Raw genomic sequence first — 19,544 nt, forward strand, 5'->3', positions numbered from 1 at the left:
TCTTCAAGGTAAGGGGCTGGTAAAAACATCTTTACACTGTGGAAAGCCGGGCGTCTGTGTTCACAAGCACGTGTGCATGTTTTATCATCATACACTGAAGTAATTACCTGTGGACTTTTCATTTTGAGTGGAGCACATATGCACTTTAGAAATCTATGATTGGATTTAATTTCACTTCTGCACGATTGTGCACTGGACACGTTTATTAATATTATTTTAATTAAATTTTTTCATATATATATAATATATATATATATATATATATATATATATATATATATATATATATATATATATATATATATATATATATATATATATATATATATATATATATTTGATTATTTATGACACTTATTTGTGTTTGATCCCTTGGTGGATTATATGGGACACTCACTTCAGGAAACTATATTTTTATTGGGTTCTGATCACCCCTGCATGGTTATTGAATTTTTTTTCAGAAACCTTGTCTACAAAACCGCTTGTTGTTTTTTTTGGACTTTTATTCACCATTTATTTCATTGATTATTGCACATTGCACTTTTAATGGATGAAGCACTTTATGGATTTTCACATTGCATAATTATGTTTAAATGATTGATTATTGGTTTTATTATCTGGAATTCCTTTATGGTGATTTTACTCTTTCACCTCATCAACACTGTGCTGTCATTGGCACGTTTGTTTACCTGACTTTATTATTATTTCACTCTTATTACCCTCCACATTATGTGATTGAAGCTGGGTGGTATTCTTGGTTGAAGACCCAGAGTGGAACATATTTAGACCCTCAGCAGGGGACGGATATACTCACATTCTATTTCTGGATTATTCACTATTAGTATTGTTTTTATAATTATTTATTCACTTCTATGTTTGCAAGCGCCATTACACCCCCCCCCCCCATTTTTTACCTTAGGACAGCAGCATTACCAACCTGTGGAGAAATTAGTGTTAGATGCACAAACAAATGAAGATGGAGTTGGATAACAAATTAAGCCAAACATCAATTAACATTTCTCAAGCAGTTATAGAAACTATTTTTACCCCCTTTTGGTATAAAGCAGTGGTCTCCAAACTGCGGCCTGAGGGCCGGATGTGGCCCTTTGCTTGCCTTTATCCGGCCCTTGGGGCACTATCCCTCCCACTGATACGAGACACTATTCTGCCATCTGACACCGACAATGGAGGACCATTTCTCCCACTGACACAACTAATAGAGCACCATTCCTCCCTATGATACCAGCAACAGGGCACTATTCCTCCCCCTAATACCAGATGTTTACTAACAATGATGCCAGGAAAATTTCCACTCCTGCTGGCCAAAGTTCGGCCCTCCAAGAGTCTTAAGGACAATAAACCGGCCCTTTGTTTAAAATGTTTGGAGACCCCTGGTATAAAGGTTTCTTCTATATAATACCGTGTTTCCCCGAAAATAAGCCTGGGTCTTATATTAATTTTGGCAACAAAAGACACAGTAGGGCTTATTTTCGGGGTAGGTCTTACCATGTAATGTGCCGTCTTCTCCCCCCCCTCTCCCTCCCTGCCTGTCAGGAATCCCCAGTGTGAACTGAGTTAAAATGCTTGTAAAATCCTATAATCCACTCTATTACAGTATTATATAATGTACAATGTGTGTGTTTCTATAATATAATTGTGCCAAATACCTTTGTTATAGCGCCGCTCTGCACTTCTGTTACCCGCCGGAGCTCTCTTCCCCGCAATTATATTACAGAAACACACACATTGTACATTATGTAATACTGTAATAGAGTGGATTATAGGATTTTACAAGCATTTTAAACTAGGGCTTATTTTCGGGGTAGGGCTTATATTGCAACTCTCCTGGAAAATAACGCTAGGTCTTATTTTCGGGGAAACAGGGTATTAAAGCTAACCATTGCAATTACTCCTGAGAGTTTTAAATGGTTTGTCTTAAAACTAACTGACATTTTTGCTGGGCAGCTTGGTCTGTTAGGAAAGTTGAAATATCACAGGCATACTGGCCGGACACCAGGTAAAAAAAAATAAAGAAAACGAATGCAGTCACCACATGTAGGCACTGATAAGCAGCAATATATTATACAATGTAGTAAATTCTGCACTTTGAATGGATAGAAGGTAAAAGCAACAGTAGATAAACAGGAGAATATGTTTAATCTCTGTACATCACCTGATGCCAGTGACTTCACTTGGTATATATGCAAGGGTTTGCAACCACTTTAAGTCTGACCTTGGCATCTAGTAATTACCGTATTTTTCGCTCCATAAGATGCACTCCCCCCCCCCCCCAAAAAAAGAAGGTGAAATGCATGTGCATCTTATGGAGTGAATACTGATCAGCCGCCACCGTGTTACAATATCGGGCACCTTTCCTTTCCCCGCTATGCCTTCTGGGTCCTGTAGGCTGGCTGGGGTTCATGTTACTGGTGCACGTGCAGTGACGATTTTTCGTACCTGCTCAATCGGTGATGTCAGATGCCAATCGAGCGGGGGATACAAGAGGCCGGCATCTCCAGCGTGTCATCTGCTAGAGTGACCATGCGATGTGTGTACATGACGACAGGTAATCTAGTCAGTCAATTTCTAAGTCTTTTTTTGTCAGTGCTGTGCTCACAGCCTGCATGGTGAATTTGTTATAAGATGGTGATATTTTTTGTGAATTGTATATAGACTGAATTTGGAGACAGGGTGATATTTGTTTGCTGCCTGGCACACTTGATAGATGCCCATTTTTAGGCTTCAGCTTTGATTGGTTGTGTAAGTTACAAACTATAGTATATTGTGGATGTGGGCATCCTCTCCTGTGCTCCAAATCAGCAGCATTTTGTGCAGAATATTTTTTTTCCCCCGTTTTCCTCCTCTAAAACCTAGGTGCGTCTTATAGAGCGGAAAATACGATAACGTCTTCTGGCCACAAAATAGTTAAAGCGGTTGTAAAGTTATTTTTTTAACTTTTACCTACTTGCCGGAAAGAAGTCTGTGCGGGAGTGACGACATCGTGGCTCCAGCCACTCACAACGCTGGAGCTGCGATGCCCAGAAGACACGCAGAGGAAAGATGTCAGCTGCCTCGACGTGGACCAGGAGGGACACCGACGCCTAGTTCCAAGGCAAGTATTTCATAATGAGCTAGAATGCACCGCATACTAGCTCATGCCTTTTCCCTTACAGGTGTAACCTCCTTGTCAGCAGGTGATTTGTCACACTATGCTCACTTGTAGGGTGGTACAAGAACTTATATGATATATGTTAATGTTTGTAGAGTTTAAGACAACTGTACAGATGACTACTGTCATGTGTGTGCCAGTGGTGGAGAGGAGTAGTTTGATTGGTCTAGGCCTGCCTATGAACCCTCTTCCTGGAGATTGATGACACAGTCACTACCACAGTATTTTATTTTGTATGGAGTTCCCCTTTACCTTGTCTGCTGGGTCATTGATTACGTTCTGCTACCTAGTTACCCTTGAGGATCCTAGACACAAGATACAATAGTATAGTGCATATTAAGAATGAAGCCCTAGTTCATAAAAAGAAACGTGTCAGTATTGTTCCCAAATGTAGCGAGGAAGGCCTGGGAAATCAAGAGAATTTTCCAGAGTTTTTGAAGCCGCTTTGTATTTTAATTTAGAGAGCCGCCATACAGAAGATATTCTATCAGACAGTTGTTTCATGAGACATTTCCCTTGTGTGCAAAATTAGCTTAATACTCGTGCAGATTAAAACTTACTGGTTACTTATCTATATAAAATATTTGTTTGCAGAATGTCTTTCAAAATATAAAATTCTAAGGCTTACGTCATCATTTTCCAGCAATCCGCTTTCTTCATACTCTAGAAAAGAAAGTAAATTATAAAATTTGGTTGCCAGCCTTTTCTTTTTGGTCAAGCTATCTATTTCACAAATATTTATCTAAAGTTTTGCATTTCTATCAGACGCAATACAATGACAACGCAATGCCCACGATTCTAGTTAAATGACAAACAAAAGGATCAGTGTTCTTAGGCTCCATTTCACACTTGTACGATTTGTCGATCCAAGTTACACCCCCTTCTTTTATAATGGCACCTGTTCAAGTCGCTGCGACTTTGAAAAGGTGCCTGCACTACTTTGGTACGACTTTTGATGCGACTTAGATCCATTGATGGTAAAGTTGGATCAAAGTCGCAGTGGAAATCGTGGAAAAACTTTGGAGACTCGCTAGTGTGAAGAAGCCCTATGCCGCGTACACACGGTTGTTTTTTGTCTTGTAAAAAAAACGTTGTTTTTTCTCTCATGAAAAAAAACGACGTTTTTCAAACTTCATTTTAAAAAACGAAGTTGCATACACACCATAGTTTTTTCAAAATGCTCTTGCAAAACGCGGTTACCTACAACACTTACGACGGCACTCTGTTCCATTCAAGCTCGCGTCATAACTTGCTTCTGAGCATGCGCGGGTTTTAAAACGTTGTTTTAAACGTCGTTTTAGCCCACACACGATCATTTTTTATGACACAAAAAACTACATTTTGAAAAACGACATAAAAAATTGAAGCATGTTCGATTTTGTTTTGGGACGTTTTTTAGAAGACAAAAAAACGACATAAAGCCCACACATGATCATTTTAAATGACGTTTAAAACGTCATTTTATTTCATCCCAAAAACAACCTTGTGTACGTGGCATAAGCGTAAATGAACTCTGGAAGCTGTGCCCATAAAAACAGGCAGGCAGAAGGCAAAGAACCAGTCAACATTATTGCCTGTGCGCTCCCTGCAGCCGATCCTTCTGTGTTATTGATCTACTATCCCTTGTTCTGCACTGTCTTTTCCATCTTGGTAGGGACAAGACTTTGCGTGCTAATGGCAAAGCTACAGGAGCAGCACAGTGGTGGCATCACCAAATCGTATAAGACTAGCAATTAGAGGCAGCAGTGCCTTAGATCTCACATTGCAAATATACAGTATAGAGGCTGTAGGCACAGGATTGCCTAGACACCCTCACATACCAGAAAGTGCATTAGGAGAAATCTCAAGTGCCAAGGTGCTTTTAGATAATGGGAAGGAACCAGGTAGCTTTCTTTACACATTTACAATAAATACAATCAGAACCATGCAAAGGATAATATGAAACTGAATTAGTGAGCATGGCAAGCACCAAACACTATGCTGAACCTCAATGACAAAAGGCAGCACAATCCCATTTGATAGATTACATTTCAATTAGTAGAGGTGAATAGCCAATGCATTTCAGGGAAGTGTCTTCTTAAAATGGAGCTCCAGGCTCCTTTAGAAATAAATAAAAGTCAGCAGCTACAGATACTGTAGCTGCTGACTTTTAATATTAGGACACTTACCTTTGCCCACGGATCCAGCAGTGTCTTCACCCGAGCCCATTTTTTCAATTGGTTCTCAGGTGCTGCCTCCACTATTTCAGCTAAGGGAAACCGTCAGTAAAGCCTTTCAGTTTCACAGCCAGTTCCCTATTGTGAATGCGCGAAGCTCGCTGCTCTTCGTGAATGAACCAGCGGTGGGGAAGAAGGAGGGGGCTAAACTTCTGGCTGGGTTTGGTGAAAGTGGGTACCTGTTGACAGGTATCCATTCTCCCCCCTCTTCCCAAAATGTGGCAGCAGAAGGGAGAGGAATCAAACAAGCAGAGCTTCCCCTTTTGGGTGGAGCTCTGCTTTAAGAGCTGTAAAGCTGGTCATAGACAGATCGAAATTAGATATTCGAATTTTCGATCAATGTATGAGCAGGCTGGTTGTATATATGCGCACACACAAAACAGCCATAACATTATGACCACTGATAGTCAATTACATTATTATATTACAATGATACCTGAAAGGGGGTGGGATATGTTAGGCAGCAAGTGAACATGCTATTCCTAAAGTTGATGTGCTGGAAGCAGAAAAGATGGGCAAGAGTAAGAATTTTTGCGACTTTAACAAGGGCTGAATTATAATGCCTGGGTGTCTGAGACAGAGCAATTTGAAAACTGCAGCTCTTGTGGGATTTCCCCAGTCTGCATTAATCAGGGCTTATAAAAAGTGGTCAAGAAAGTAATACGATTGATCCAGCAACAGGGTTCTGGGGTGCCAAGGCTCACTGATTCACATGGGGAGCAAAGACCGGCTTGTGCAGACCGATCAAATAGAAGTGCTACTATAGCTCAAAATTGCTGAAAATTATTGCTGGTTCCAATAGAAAGGTTTTAGAATGCACAGCCATCACAATTGGTTGGGTGTAGGACTGCATAGATACAGACCAGTCAAGGTGCCCATGCCGACATATGTCTACAGCCAAAATCAGCTACAATGGGCATGTGAGCATCAAAACTGAACCAGAGAGCAATGGAAGAAGGTGGCCCGGTCTAATGATTTTAAGAATGGTTTGGGGAACATGATGAGTTTGAGGTGTTGACTTTCCCTCGAGATTCTGAGTTCTCCAGTTTTAGTGACTCTACCCCTGTCTGTCATTCTCCCCCATATTCAACAGGCATGCTTGTAGACTGCCATTGGTTTAGTATGCTGCAGTTTTGTTCAATTTTTGTATTAGCAAGTGATGAAATTTGAATTGCAGTAATCAGTTCCAAGAAAAATTGGTGAGGGTAGATATGGAGAACCTTTACTATATAATTTTCCCCTCTAGCTAAAAAAAGAAAATGGGTAAAAAACAGGCATACAATAATATATGACTGGCACTGTGGCTATATGAAGAGAAAATGTTTTACCCCCGAATACAGGTTTCTTCAATCTAAAAAGGTCCTTCAATTATTTTATATTCTGTCTATACTGATACATTTGTCAGAACAGGAGCAAATCAGATAGTAATTTTTAACCACCATAAAACTCCCTCACAGGGAACAAATCTTCCTTTTAATTTATTGATACCAGTGTTGGGCATCAAAACAATTTCTGATAACTACCATACATTCCAAATTACTAGTGCAGGGTGTTTGAATGCTTGCCCTATACAGGCTCCATATGAGGCCACATTGTAGACTGGTATTTTTTTTTTTTTTTTCACAAAGAATCTTTATTGGGTGAATAATAAAGCATAATACATCGTACACTTACAGAAGCACAATAACTGTGAAGGAATGTATACATCAAAGAATTGACAATCATAAAGAGGTTGCAAATAATCAATTCCATTTAGGCATATATGTAGCAAAAGTGCCTTCATTTTAGAACTAAGATGAGAGAATATAGTTGCTAAGTCAAGCAAATTTGTGAAGGGGGGGGATGGGGACAGGAGGGGGAGGGGGGGAGGGAAAGAGAAAGAAAAAAAAAAAAAAAAAAAAAAAAGTTGTAAGTCCTGAAATGTTTCAATATCTACTCCTATCTATACCTTTATTTTATAATAGATTTGTAATGTTGAGAGTCTTTGAATGTTGACCAGTTAGACCAGGTTGCATAGAATTTAGTAATTCTTTCTTGGGAAATACTAATGAGTTCCTCAACTTTTTCCATGTTATTTATTCTCCTGAACCACTCAGCTTTCGTTGGGGTATTAGAAGAGCGCCAGTGTGAAGGGATACAGTGTCGTGCTGCATTAATCATGAACATGGGAAGTGATTTCAAATACAGATTCTTAGGCAAAGAACTAAAATGTAAGAGATACTGGGCCGGGGTAAAGCTTAGGTTTGACGATGTAACTAATTTAACTGTTTCATGTACCGATACCCAGAAGGACTGAATCAGAGGACATGACCACCAAACGTGCAGCATAGAACCCTCCTCTCTTTTACATCTCCAGCATCTGTCAGACACCAGGGGTGAAATTTTATGAAGAATTGTAGGGGTTCTATACCATCTGGTGATGAATCCACTTTCTTGTGTGGCCACATTTAGTGATCCTTTGTGTGCGTAAAGATAAATTGTCTCCCAGTCATCTTCAGTCAATTCTATGTCGAGATCTCTTTCCCATGCTTTACAGGATGAGCTGGAGAAATCATTGTCGTCTTCAAATAGAGAGTTGTAAACGGTCGAGATAATATGTCTGTGTGGGGATGTTTTAGTGCAGAGATTTTCTAGCGAAGTGAGGGGCCTTTTCCAGTGAAGGACGTTCTCGTTATTGGTTAAAAAGTGTCTAATTTGAATATAGTTCCATTGAGATAAGAGGGACGGTTTGATATCATTTAAGATGTCCTCTCTAGAGAGGAATTTCCCATTTTTAACAAAGTGTTTTGCCAGGATCTCTTTGTACGGCCATTGATGTGTTGGAAACGATTTTTCCATGCCTGGGGGAAAGTCAGGGTTGTGTCGTAGCGGCGTAAGGGGGCTGAGCCATGGAGACTGATTTTTGACTTTAAAAGTATTACGGAAGCTTTCGAGTGTGGGTCCAATAAGTGGATGTGTTTTTAGGAAGTTTGGGTGGTACTTGGGATTGATCCATGGTAAAGTTTTTAGCTCATGAGGGTATTGCGCTTGTTCTAGGGTGACCCAGTCTTTCACTGTGTGATGTATATTCCAGTCTACAATTCTTGTCAGTAGGGCAGCTTGATGGTACTTCCTAAGGTCGGGTAGGGCTATTCCACCTCTGCAAATGAATAAGGAGCACGCTTTTCTGAATGCGGCGAAAAATGACAAGGGGATTTTGATTGGAATTGTCTGCATAATATAGAGAAACCTTGGTAGGATGGTCATTTTTATCAGGGAGGCTCGACCGAACCAGGATACATTTAGGGCGTTCCATCTTTTCAAATCTTCCTGTGTTTCAGACTGGTATTACACTGTATGTAATTACATTCTACTGCTGTAACAGCACAGTAGGGAATCACTATAAATATGATTCCCTAGCAGCGTCACTATCTCAATGGTTTGCATTCCAATTGCTTCACTTGTTTAGATGCTGCCTGCCCATGCTCCTCATTGTAAGAAAACAAAAAAAAAAAAAAATGTACAGGGCACAACCCCCTCAGTCAGCATATTCCAAAATGTGCCCTTCAGTTTGGGATGAATGTCAGAAGGTAACTCATCCACCGACTTCCTATATAAAGCACCAAAAGTTGCTACCAGAATTCCAATAAAAAGTGACCCTGTCAATGCTTGTTCTTCCATATTTTTGTATTGTATTAGATTCAAAGATTTGTAGATTAGAGGTGAGAGGAAGACTAGTTTAACTACATTTCCATCAGTAAAATGTACCAACTTTGGGAAAAGTATTTTAGGTTGTTTAAAAATTCACCTTGCATATCGGCTGCTTCCCCTTCATCATCGTCGTCATCATCATCATCATTGCAAGCCGTGTTACCAACTGCTTTCCCAGAATCCTTGGGGATAAAAATACTACATGAAAAATTGGTATTAACCAAGGACAAACGCACTGCCTTTGTATTAGTAGCATATTAAAGTTATTCTGAAAACATATACACATCAAAACATATGTCAGCTAGGGAAAAAAAAGTGCATCTGTAACACTGCAGACCAGAAACCAAGAGGGTTTAAATAATGAATGTGGCAGAAAAAAAAAGTTTAAAGCGGAGGTTCACCCTCAGAGAGCACATTTTCCCCTTAGATTAATGCTCGTTTTGTCTAGGGGAATCGGCTAATTGTTTTAAAATATGATCCGTACTTACCGTTTACGAGATGCATCTTCTCCGTCGCTTCCGGGTATGGGCTGCGGGAATGGGCGTTTCGTTCTTGATTGACAGTCTTCCGAGAGGCTTCCGACGGTCGCATCCATTGCGTCACGATTTTCCGAAAGAAGCCGAACGTCGGTGCGCAGGCGCAGTATAGAGCCGCACCGACGTTCGGCTTCTTTCGGCTACGAGTGACGCGATGGATGCGACCGTCGGAAGCCTCTCGGAAGACTGTCAATCAAGAAGGAACGCCCGCTCCCGAAGACCCATACCCGGAAGTGACGGAAGAAGATGCATCTCGAAAACGGGTAAGTACTGCTCATATTTGAATACAAATAGCCGATTCCCCTAGACCGAACAAGCAGGAATCTAAGGGGACAAGGGCAAAAATTTAATAAATGGGTGAACTCCCGCTTTAAAGTGCAAGTTTACCTTTACAGAAAATCTGTAAGGCGACCTTACACTAGATCCCCTCCCCATCAAATGCATCAGCATTTCTGGAGGCAATTTCAGTTTTACGCGCATTTGTGTGTACAATACTTTCTTATGGAAAAATATATGAATATTCATGCTCATATGCGCATGTAATTGTGCGTACTGGCGCAAAATACTAATGGGGAAAGCAGCTCTTGTTTACGCACCTGTGTGTACAGGCACATTGTTAAGAATGGTTTGCATTTTAGATCAGTATAAAAAAAATTGTTCTCATTCACTTACACACTCCTACAAAAATTTGCCTTTACATTGTAAAATTTTTTTATTGCAAAAAAACAAAAAAATTATCCCCTTAATACCCGACGGTAAACATTTCAATTAAGTGTGCATTCACACCTGAGCGTTTAGTAGCCTGAAGCATGAAGCTCCAAAAAGCTAGAGGGAAAAAAAATACATTATTCTCAATGGAGATGGTTCACATCTCCACTCCAAAACATCTGAAGCCGAACGCCTGAAGCTCAAACAAGTTCTGGACCCTTTTTTGTTGCGCGAATCGGGCTGATTTGAGCGTTTTTGAACGTTTGTATTCCCATAGAAACTAATGGAAATGCTCGATTTAAGCGTCTAGTGCGGCAACGAGCGTTTCTACGGGCGTTTTGTCGCTTTAATCTGTTTTGTGAAATAGAATATTAACCCAGGAAGAAGATAAAAAAAAAATCTAAAAACATAGCAACAAATGATGAAAGAGATGATCATTTTTCCTATTGGCTAAAATAAAAAACGACGAAGCTCAAAAACGTCGGACAACGCTGTATGCAAACGCGCAAATACACGCTACGAAACGCCGGAAAAAACGACCGAAAACGCTACGCTCAGGTGTGAATGCAGCCTATTAGCTGGATTTAGAGAGAGTTAGGCCGGCGTATCAGTAGATACGCTGACCTAACTCGGAATCTGCGCCGTCCTAAGTTTAAGTGTATTCTCAAACTGAGATACACTTAAACCTAGCTAAGATACGACAGCCTGCGCCGTCGTATCTTAGGGTGCAATATTTAGGCTGGCCACTAGGTGGCGCTTCCGTTGAGTTCGGCGTAGAATATGTTAATGACTAGATACGCCTATTCACGAACGTACGTGCGCCTGTCGCAGTAAAGATACGCCATTTACGTAAGGCGTTTTCAGGCGTAAAGTTATTCCATCAAATAGCTGGACTAGTCAATGTTAAGTATGGCCGCCGTTACTGCGTCGAAATATGAAAATTTTACGTCGTTTGCGCAAGTCGTCCGTGAATAGGGCTGGACGTAATTTACGTTCACGTCGAAACCAATACGTCCTTGCGGCGTACTTTGGCGCAATGCACACTGGGATATGTACACGGACAGCGCATGCGCCGTTCGTAAAAAAACGTCAATCACGTCAGGTCACCCCCCATTAACATAAAACACGCCCCCTCATCCTAATTTGAATTAGGCGCGCTTACGCCGGCCCTATTTACGCTACGCCGCAAGTTAGGAGGCAAGTACTTTGTGAATACAGTACTTGCCTCTCTGACTTAAGGCGGCGTAGCGTAAATACGATACGCTACGCTGCCTTAAAGTTGCGGTGGCGTCTCTGAATCCAGCTATAAGTGTCAATTAAACTGCACATATCTTTGCAACTATTTTGTGTATTCAGGTGAATTATCCCTTATTTTTGGGACAAATTGGGCATGCGTTTGGTGGTAAATGTTAATGGATATGTCCTGAATTTATTTTATTATCAAAGGAAAACTGGCCCAAAATTGAATATTTCTTGCCATCACCATAAATCACAAAAAAAAAAAAAAAAAAAAAAAAAACAATCCAAACTAAAAATTACCCTACTCATGACAAGCATGCCATATGTGCATTAAATGTTGTCTTTACTTGTAGTAGGGCCCAGAAAACAATGTATATTTTGCCTTTAAAGAGGTAGTAAACCTGCTTTTGACACTACACAATAACAAATCCTTTATTTATTTATTTGAAAGAATTGGATGCTGACATCACCACTGGCACTTACACAAACGCTGACACACTAAAACAGTAAGTAACAGGCTTGGTTCACACTAGCCGACTGCAAAGTTGCGCGATTTTCAGCGCAACTTTGGAAACCGACTTTGATACAACTTTTAAGTGACTTTTTACACTCTCTGGTATTGATGCCGTATCAAAGTAATAAGGGAACCTTTTCTGAAGTCGCAGCGACTTCAGCAATGTCAATTGCAATGGCTCTCTTAAAGAGATGCATTGCATTTCACATGTCCTATGACTTTGGGTCTCACAAGTCAGACCCCAAGTCGCAGGAATATAAACCGAGCCTAAAGCTAAAAAATTTTTATCCCAAGACGCAGACAACAAGACTGCCACAGACACAAACACTGACAATAAAGGCATGCATTTTTATCCTGACATTTACACTGGCACTGACTCTATAATGACAACAGAACACTGAAATGGACACTAAAGCTGACAGGATCTTTTGATTTGTCATTAATAATGTCTATACAGTTTAAGCTTTTATACTTAGTAGGATGTTATGTTTGTGCAACTAACATGGGACTGACAAAATCAGTAGCTCTACCTTTATATTCTACCAGACCTATTCTTTGAGAAAATGTACAGCTTGTCGGTCTTTTACAAACTCTGAAAGCTGAAAATGAAAATATAAAAAATAAATGGTCTGGCCACCTGAGGTTTAAAGTGAAGAGCAGGGCCTGGCAGGGAAAGGGTTAAAGGATCATAGTTAGCTGCAATTACGCTTTAACAATGGTATAATTAAACTTTTTCCTGATTTCAAGCCTCACACCAACCTGGGACTCAAGCGTTATTTCTTTTACTGACTCGGTTAGATTGCCCACACCTAAAAAATAAATAAAAAAAATAGGCAAAAAAATTAATCCAGCTTTTAATGATTAATTACATTACTTAAAAAATCTTATATAAAAAAGGATTAAAATACATACACCTAAAAAAATCTGGAATTCAGGGTATGAAGATAATAAATATAAAAAAATAACAAAGTTGAATGGCCGAATTTCTATCAATGTATCAATTCCTGCTCAAGAGAAGTTGATTGTTTGATTGAATTCTGTCGAAGGGACATGCTGTAAAAATACAATGTCCTAGCGGGGGGGGGGGGGGGGGGGGGGGTTGGGGGGGTGCAGGGTGGTTGGGAATTCATTCATCAAACTCATTTGTGAGGATGGGGGGAATCCATTTTCTTTCACCCAGTGGCTTAATGATAAATATTACCTCTCTATGTTCACCTGTAGAGGTCTGTTAATACCACCAATGATGATTTTGGGTCAAATAGATTTTTTGTTTGCTTATATTATTAATAAGTTGTAAAACTTATTGTATCCCGCAGCACCGGTCAAGGGGTCTGCTGATACAGCCAGCGAGAGGCAATGAACTACCCAATATAACATTTTTACATGTACTGTATATTTCTTTAAATTTTCAGAGTTCAGAACTGTATTAGGGTATCTGGGGTATGAAGGCAAGCATTTCTTGCTTTAAATATACCAACTGTTTTTCCTCTATTCAAGAAATAAAATATGTATCGCACAGGCATTCATTAAACATTACACATACAGTGGTACCTTGGATTGCGAGCATAATTCGTTCCAGAAGAATGCTTGTAATCCAAAGCACTCGTATATCAAACACGTTTCCCCATAGAAGTCAATGGAAACTCAGATAATTAGTTCCACATTTACTTCTATTGTATGCAGTACTGCATGTGGCCAGAGGTTGGGGGGCGCCAGAGAGACTCAGAAACCGCTTGAATGCATTTGGAAACACTCAGGGAGGCTCGGAAACGCTCAGAAACGAAGTGTTTCCGAGTGGCTCCAAGTGCATCTGAGTGGTTCCTAGTGTCACCGGTGCCCCCCACCTCTCGCCAAATGTGGCACTGCACACCGCAGAGGCTTGAATCCTGCTAGTTTTGTGATACAACGCTAGCAGACCAAGTCAGGATTTAAACTAGGGTTGTCCCGATACTAGTAATCGGTACCGATACTGAGCATTTGCGCGAGTACTTGTACTCGCGCAAATGACCCGATGCTTCGCCCGATACTTTTTATTTGCAGTGACGAGCATGGGGCTAAGAGGGGGCGGAGAGCGGCCTGAGAACATGCTGCGGGGCGGAGAGTGGGCGGACGGAGAGTCGGCTGAGAACGTGCTGGTGGGCGGAGAGCGGCATGATGCTTCACCTGATAGTTCCTCCCCCCCCCCCCCCAAAGACGAGTGGGTGGAGAGCATGCTTAGAGGAGGCAGAGAGCAGCCTAAGAATGTGCTGAGGGGCGGAGAGTGGGCGGAGAGCGGGATGAGAAACTTCTGAGAGGGGCGGAGAGCGGCCTGAGAATGTGCTGCCTTTCTCTCATGAGTAAGATAACCAACTCTTAAGGAGGACAGTGCCACCCGCTGACAGTTATTCTGTATTGCACCCATAGTGCTTAATAGAAGTGTAAAATCCAGTAAGTTAATGTGAAAAAGCAGCAGTGATTAATTTACAACTCGCAAAATAGTGACCCCAATGAATATTTTCTTTTCGCCATCTGTAAAGGGGCATTCTTTCCACCGACCACCAGTGTAAGGGGCATTCTTGCTAATAACCACCAGTGTAAGGGGCATTCTTGCTAATGACCACCAGCGTAAGGGGCATTCTTCCCACCGACCACCAGCGTAAGGGGCATTCTTCCCACCGACCACCAGTGTAAGGGGCATTCTTCCCACCGACCACCAGTGTAAGGGGCATTCTTCCCACCGACCACCAGTGTAAGGGGCATTCTTCCCACCGACCACCAGTGTAAGGGGCATTCTTCCCACCGACCACCAGTGTAAGGGGCATTCTTCCCACCGACCACCAGTGTAAGGGGCATTCTTCCCACCGACCACCGGTGTAAGGGGCATTCTTCCCACCGACCACCAGTGTAAGGGGCATTCTTCCCACCGACCACCAATGTAAGGGGCATTCTTCCAACCGACCACCAATGTAAGGGGCATTCTTCCCAACGACTTCCAATGTAAGGGGCATTCTTCATATCATTAGTCTGTATTGTGGTTTGAAAACTGTCACATGACATTAAAAAAAAAGTATCGGTATCGGCGAGTACATGAAAAAAAAAAGAAAAAAAAAAAAAAAAAAAAAAAAAAAAAAGTATCAGAACTTGTACTCGGTCCTAAAAAAGTGGCATCGGGACAACCCTAGTTTAAACAAAATAATAGTTCGTATTGCGAAATGCTGGTTAGCTGTATTACTCGCAATCCGAGGTATTACTGTACAAGGAAAACCCTAAAAATAAAAAACATACCTGCATGATGAAATGTGTCAACCCAGCCTCCGTCTCCATCATCCTCTTCTATAATTGCCTCTTGTTCATCCGAATATTCCATCTGCTTACATCTTTTGTAACATGGAACTAAAGCAGTGGTAGCTGTATTATTGAATGCACTTTCTCTTGTAAATCAGAACATTAAAATGCAAACCACAGCTATTTGACCTATAAATATTTTTTTTTACATTTCATTTGTGCCAATGATGCAGCTGATTTTGCACAGAGCCCATCACTCCTTGCTCTCTATGATTTTACATAATGATAGTTAAAAACTGCCTAAAATATGTAATAAAAAAACAAGTAGAGAGTTCTGTTGGAAAAAATATCAGTCCATCCAATATCTGTTACTTGAACTGTTTTGTTATTGCTTTTGCACCACACAAAACGAACAAACCATTGTATAAGGTTGTTGAACCTTTAACACAGGGGTGTCCAAACTTTTTTCAAAGAGGGCCAGATTTGATGAAATGAACCTGCACAAGGGCCGACCATTTTGACTGACATTCTTTGAACCATTAAAATGTTATGCAAATCAACGAATACACTGCCCAACAAGAATTATCTTGCCTTTGTGGCGGTGTGTGGTGAAGAGTCCAAGAATGAGCCCGGGCGTATGAAACGCACCTTCACTTTAGGGAGGGAAGTTTCAGGAAAAAAAAATGTACATTTTTAACCACTTGACCACTGGGCACTTAAACCCCCTTAATAACCAGACCAATTTTCAGCTTTCGGTGCGCTCACATTTTGAATGACAATAACTCGGTCATACAACACTGTAGCCAAATGAAATGTTTGTCCTTTTTTCCCCACAAATAGAGCTTTCTTTTGGTGGTATTTGATCACCTCTGCGGTTTTCATTTTTTTCGCTATTAATGAAAAAAAGAACGAAAATGTTGTAAAAAAAATGATTTTTTCCTGCACTGATGGGCACAGGTGGCACTGATTGGCAAAGGTGGCACTGGTGTGGATCAGATGACACTGGTGTGGATCAGATGACACTGGTGTGGCTCAGATGACACTGGTGCGGCACAGGCGACACTGGTGCGGCACAGGCGGCACTGGTGTGGCACAGGCGGCACTGGTGTGGCAGTGTTGTAGCACAGGTGGCACAGATGGCGCTGGTAGGGCACAGATGGCGCTGGTAGGGCACTTACGTTTTGTCACTAATCTCTCTCCTCTTCTCTCACGCTGCAATGGTGTGAGGAGAGGAGAGAGATGACCTGCAGATGACCCATCCGCCCGTGTTTGTTTACATTTGTGATCGCGCAGTCATTGGACGGCACGATCACGTGGTAAGGAGCCGCTTCCATTGGCTCCTTACCGCGATCCTTGTTGCTGCGGGTCCCGTGTACCCGGCGAGCGCCGGTGATCGCGTGTGCGCGCCCGCTCGGGCGCGTGGGTCTGATTCTCCGGGAGGACGTATATTGACGCCCTCCCAGAGTTAGGGAACCACCTTGTAGCCGTATTTCGGCGATAGGGCGGTTACTAAGTGGTTAATAGAGAACTGTGAAGCAAAATAAGGGTCAGTGCCTCACCATTGCCATGAATGCAGAAACACAAGTGCCATCGGTGTAGCCTGATCCATGCAAATCTGCAGCCTCGGAGGGGACAGGGAGGGGGGCAGGACGAGGGCCAACAGATTACATACAGGAAAATCTCCTGTTTACACAACGGTCTCTTTAATACAAAGTCCCGCCTCCTATGAGAGACAGAACAGTCAACCAATGCCAGCCCAGGAGAGGGGACTTCCTATTACAGAGGCTGCCGAGTAAACAGGAGATTCTCCTGTATGTAATCTGACGGCACTTTGCCCGCCGCCTCCCTGTCCCCTCCGAGGCTGCCAGAACTGAACGATAAATATGGTATATAACCCAGAGCGCCAAACAGAATTGAAGACCTGCGTTCCAGCTTAGTGAAGCCAAATTGGGAGACAAAAGTGTGTCGCAATTGGAGGTAGCGAAAGAGATAAGGATTTGGAAGCTCAAATTTCTGTTTTAAATCTGCAGAGTGTAAAGGCTTGCCCCCTCTGGTGACATCACCCAAAGTTTTAATCCCCTTTGACACCCATATGATCGGATATAGTGAGCAGATGGGGGAAATGGGAGTTCCTCCACAACAGTGAGGCTGGTGAAATGGCAGTAGAGGCAGGCACCAGTAATTCCTGAACACAGTCCCAAACCTTAACAGTGTCTTGCATTGTGCCCCGTCAGTGGAAACTGAGCCCCAGAGCCTCTGTACACAAGGAGACATAGGCTCTCATAGGAGCCCACCACAGCAGCCATCTACGTGCAAAAACTCTCCAGCCAGCTAAGAAATATTTAAAAAGATCAGGGAGAACCAGGCCCCCCTGTCCCCAAGTGCTGTGAGGCCTATTCTGGGAGGAGAGTTTCCCCATATGAAAGAACCAAAGATGCCATGTACCCAATGAAAAAAAGTAGCGTGGAATACAAATGGGCGAGTTACGCAAAAAATATAGGAAAACCGGAAGTATCTTAATTTTTAGAATGTTTATGTGTCTCATCACCGATAGGGGAGATTCCTCCATATCTCAGTTTTCCTCTTAAAGGAGATCCAATGGGGGCTGCAGATTTAGACCAAAATAGTCTGCAACCCTGGCAGATATACGAACCCCCAAGTAGATAAACTGATTGACCCACTGTAGTGGCAGCCCAGGGTCTGTACCAGAATCCAGTGGGAGAATATTGGATTTGTCCCAATTAACTTTAAGGCCTGAAAATTTCGCAAATTCATCCAAAATGCCAAGGACTGCATGAAGAGACATACCCGGATCCTTTAAAAACAGCAGCATATTATCCGCCTACAGCGCCCAACATTCCTTAATGTTTTCCACTTCCAAGACCCCAACCTCAGCAGAGGAACGCAGTGCCACCGCCAATGGTTCGATCATTAGGGAAAACAAGAAGGGGGGGACAAAGGGCAGTCCTGCCTGGTTCCCCTACCCACCCCAAAAAAACAGCTTACTGTATTATAAAGGACACCCACTTACAATATTTTGGCTCAAAACCCATATGTTCCAACACCATTTTCATGTAGCCCCAATCAACGGAATCAAAGGCCTTGGTCATATCCAGCGAGACCACCGCCCTAGTTCCAGTTGTGCTGTGAGAAATCTGCAAATGAGCAAATGTAGATTGGTATCTGTAGCGTTCCCTGACATAATTGGTCCACATCAACCAGGGCCGGGAGCACTATGGACAATCTGGTGGCCAAAACATTTGTGATTATTTAAAAAAAAAAAAAAAAAAAAAAAAAATCGGTGTTGAGGAGGGCTATTGGCCTATAGGAGAAACAGCATGTAAGAGCCTTACCCGGTTCAGGTAGGAGAACCATATAAGCATCCAACATGGGTACACTAACCAGTGCCCTCTGATCTGCCACCAGCACTGCCAACAGCTTATCATTTTTGTCACCCTTTTCAAAAAGGGATTAAGCTCTATAAAGCAAGGTATTGTGTGCAAAGTTTGTGTCAAATAAAGTAAGCGGACGCTTAGCTCCCTCTAAGGATGCAAAGGTGGCATCCCCAGGGACAGCTGCATATTCCACCTCTAGCCTACATTCCTCAGACTGCAACCTCAACCTTTCTGCAATATGTTCCTTACAGGCTGCCTTGATGGCTGATATATACTGTCCTCTCATTACCGCCTTGAATGTGTCCCAAACCACTGACACCAGACATAGGCGTTTGCACCTGTTGTGTCACCTGCTCCGTCTGTATCCAACCAGGCGATAAAACCACCATGCACTTTCTCCAATCCTGGCAGCCAATGAGTGGGTCATTAACAAAGGATTATGATCCGACAACCCCCCTGCCAAATATGTGACAGTATGGACTAGATTTAGACATATGAGATTGGCGAAGGCAAGATCAATTCTGGATGCTGTTCTATGGGTGTGGGATAAACAGGAGTAGCTTCTAACCCCCGGATATTTCCACCTCCACAACTCAGTACGTAGAGCGGCAGATACCCAGGACAAAAAGTTTAGAAGCATCCAGCCCGCCATCGAGAATGGCATTAAAATCACCAGACAAGAGTAGAGGAAGATGCATATAGGGAGTCAAGATTACCAACATATACAATAATTGTGGTTGAAATGGCAGAGGAACATACACACAGGTCATCACCATTTTTGTTGGATACATTTCCAGCACTAGGATAACATAT

At 42.1% G+C, this 19,544-nt stretch overlaps 1 protein-coding gene across 2 annotated transcripts in view; it reads right to left on the bottom strand.

Moving 5' to 3' along the window:
* ATG3 (autophagy related 3) overlaps window positions 1-19,544 on the bottom strand; it is a 105,121-nt gene that overhangs the window by 35,345 nt on the left and 50,232 nt on the right. For both annotated transcript variants that reach the window (XM_040338053.1, XM_040338052.1), the window contains exons 6-9: window positions 15,337-15,444; window positions 12,832-12,881; window positions 9,173-9,257; window positions 3,798-3,832 (exon numbers count right to left, since the gene is read on the bottom strand). In XM_040338053.1, coding sequence (XP_040193987.1) covers window positions 3,798-3,832; window positions 9,173-9,257; window positions 12,832-12,881; window positions 15,337-15,444 — 278 coding nt within the window. The remainder of the gene's footprint in view (window positions 1-3,797; window positions 3,833-9,172; window positions 9,258-12,831; window positions 12,882-15,336; window positions 15,445-19,544) is intronic.

This window comes from Rana temporaria, chromosome 2 (genome assembly GCF_905171775.1).
Source record: "Rana temporaria chromosome 2, aRanTem1.1, whole genome shotgun sequence".
NCBI classification, from domain to species: Eukaryota; Metazoa; Chordata; class Amphibia; order Anura; family Ranidae; genus Rana; species Rana temporaria.